The sequence below is a fragment of the Poromitra crassiceps genome, assembly GCF_964638095.1.
Source record: "Poromitra crassiceps genome assembly, chromosome: 1".
NCBI classification, from domain to species: domain Eukaryota; kingdom Metazoa; phylum Chordata; class Actinopteri; order Beryciformes; family Melamphaidae; genus Poromitra; species Poromitra crassiceps.
Genome location: NC_139623.1, coordinates 112,074,660 through 112,077,340, shown reverse-complemented (window position 1 = coordinate 112,077,340; position 2,681 = coordinate 112,074,660). Strand labels below are relative to the sequence as shown.

Sequence of the window (2,681 nt, the reverse complement as noted above, 5' to 3'; positions counted from 1 at the left end):
GAGTAACATATTTTGTTCTGACATTGTGTTTGAAACCGAGTTTGCTTTTGTTCACAGAAAGGAGACGTTTCAAAGATCGTTTTTACTACTATCTTAGGCTGATATATTGGTTTGCTGATATATTGATCTAACCCCAGAAGACATGATCTAAATCCATTTGTTTGGACTCTCACACAGGTCTATCCATCTTCCCTGAATATCTTTGAGCGACCGCCAAAGAGCTGGAGCCCAGACGATCAAGCATGGATGTGCCCAGGATGGCAGAGGGCTTCTTCAGCAGCACACTGTCCTCGTCGGGCGGCGGCCATCACGTGCCGTCCTACCTGACGCTGGAGCAGAAGGCGGCCTTCGTCTTCGTGCTGCTCCTCTTCATCTTCCTGGCCCTGCTCATTGTGCGCTGCTTCCGCATCCTGCTGGACCCCTACCGCAGCATGCCCTCCTCCAACTGGACTGACCACAGCGAGAAGGACACCTTCGATTACCGCATCGTCTGAGGAGTCCCGAATGCATAGACTGAAAAAAAATATTGACTGAACCGATGCTTATAGAGATGTATATACCTTTCCCTTTGGAATTTGACCAGAAAGAACAAATGACCGCCAACTCATCAGGAAAATGAAAACGTCCAGAAAGTCCTCTGAGACTTCCGACTAGGTATCGAATCAAAAGCTTCTCCCTGCCAATTCAGCAAATTCTCCACTGTAAAAAGACATGCTGAACTATGCTAGAGTAGATTATTGGACAACCAACACTATCCTGGCTCTGAGTCCAAGTCATGCACCAGAACCTGTTTTGGTTCTCCCATAACTACCTTCCATCCATAAGTTCTTCTGAAGTTGTATTGTGGACTACCTCGTTCTTAATCCATCTCATGTACAGATGTACACATTCTTCCATCTCCAAGGGGTAAAAATATGTTCGAGATCCAAATCAGTTGGAAAACAGTGTTTACATCTTATCATGTTTACGTTTGCAAACTCCGTAGGTTTTTATTGATAACACGTAGACAATCAGTGTTAAAAGAAAATAAAAAATATATATTGGCAGAGAAATTAGTTGAACCAAACGTCAAGGTAGTTGTTTAAGTGTGTGTGGTTGGACTTAATTTGTAGACGGACACTAGAGGTCCAGAGTATGTTGTGTGAGTTGATTAGCTGTGTGACTGAGATGATGCTAGGACTGGTAACACTTTACAATAAGGGTACATTAATGAAGATGAACAGCCTTGACTGTAAGCTTGCTCTAACCTTAACCTCAGTGATTTCATGCCTCAACCCAACCACTGTACCTTCATGACCATATTAGTAAATTATTACCAGACACATTAACTATCTGTTAATTAAGAGTTAGTTAATGCTTAATGCTGTTTATTAAGCAGTAACTAACCCTTATTGTAAAGTGCTACCGAGGAACTTCATGCCTTATGTCTTTGTAAGAGATTGGTCATGCTAGTTATAGACCGCGAGAAGACTGAGGATGTAAAAGCTGGTCTAAAAATCATGGGGGGGAAAGTGTCGGTGTTGGAAAAGCTGTCCCTTTAAAGTTCTGGAAAGATCGGGATCTCGACGGATGCTGTCACCAGCACCGAGTTAGCTACTGTAACTGTTCTGTGTCTGCGATTAAAAAATAATTGGTCCTCTCGGTCGTCTCCGGTGGCTGTGGGCCTTCGGTGTCCACATGTGATGTCAAACAACCAAATGAGGTATTGAAGAAAAAAATACTGTTTACTGTGCTGTACCGTGTGCCTAATTATAAAATTTAGATTGATGTTTTAGGAAAATGAAAGACAATGGGTCCATATTTCTGTCTTAAATGTAGTTGTGTGTAGTGATAAGATAAGTGATTTAAGATATGAAACTTGCAGCATTTCACTGCCTGCAGTTGGTATATTGACAGTTGGTATGCCAGATCTGCACAGAGTGTTGATAAAGATGAAGATGATGAAGATGACTGTGATGCATTTTCACATCTATCCCTTTACGAACTAATGTCGTGGCTCTTTTGTTGGGCAACTTTTCAACTGTGCGCCTTATAGTGTAGATTGTTTACAGTATTGTCGGTAGCTGGGAGACTGAATCCAGCCAGTCACTGAACTGAGAGGGGGGTCATTCCTATGTTGCCAGGGTCATATGTTCCCCAGATTTATATGGCACATACAGTAATGGGAACATGACAAAGCGTCCTATGTTCCCAGGGTCATATGTTCCCAAGGTCATATGTTCCCCAGCGCTATAGCACATATTGGTATAGGGTATACAGTGTTGTTATTCTTCCCCAGTGGAATGTAGCCTTTGACTCAAATGTGTGTTGGCAATCTACAGTATTTGAACCAAATTATGTACAAATATAATTACAGATATTATTAACCCATTAAGACCTAAGGTGCCCTCTAGAAAAGCATTCCAAAAAGGCACACCTCCTAAAACCTGAGGGATAGTGTATAAAGTATCTTTGCTAAAAGGGTTAACAATGCATCAGGTCTTAATGGGTTAACTTACAGTATGGTATGTCAGAAAATCTGAATGGTTGGGCGTCCGGCTAGTGTAGTGGTAGATTCCCTGCCTACCAACACGAGGGTCGCAGGGTCGCCCCTGTGTTACCTCCGGGTTGGTCGGGCATCCATACAGGCACGAATGGCTGTGTCTGTGGGTGGGAAGCCGGAATGAGGGTATGTGTCCTGG

General features: G+C 42.9%; 1 protein-coding gene across 1 annotated transcript; it reads left to right on the top strand.

Moving 5' to 3' along the window:
* Positions 1-242: 242 nt before the first annotated feature.
* On the top strand, positions 243-494 carry LOC310774946 (cortexin-3; the record flags this gene model as incomplete). The annotated part of the gene is made up of 1 exon (XM_083635036.1): positions 243-494. The coding sequence occupies one exon, from the start codon at positions 243-245 to the stop codon at positions 492-494; it is 252 nt and encodes an 83-aa protein (XP_083491162.1).
* Between the last annotated feature and the right edge of the window lie 2,187 nt (positions 495-2,681).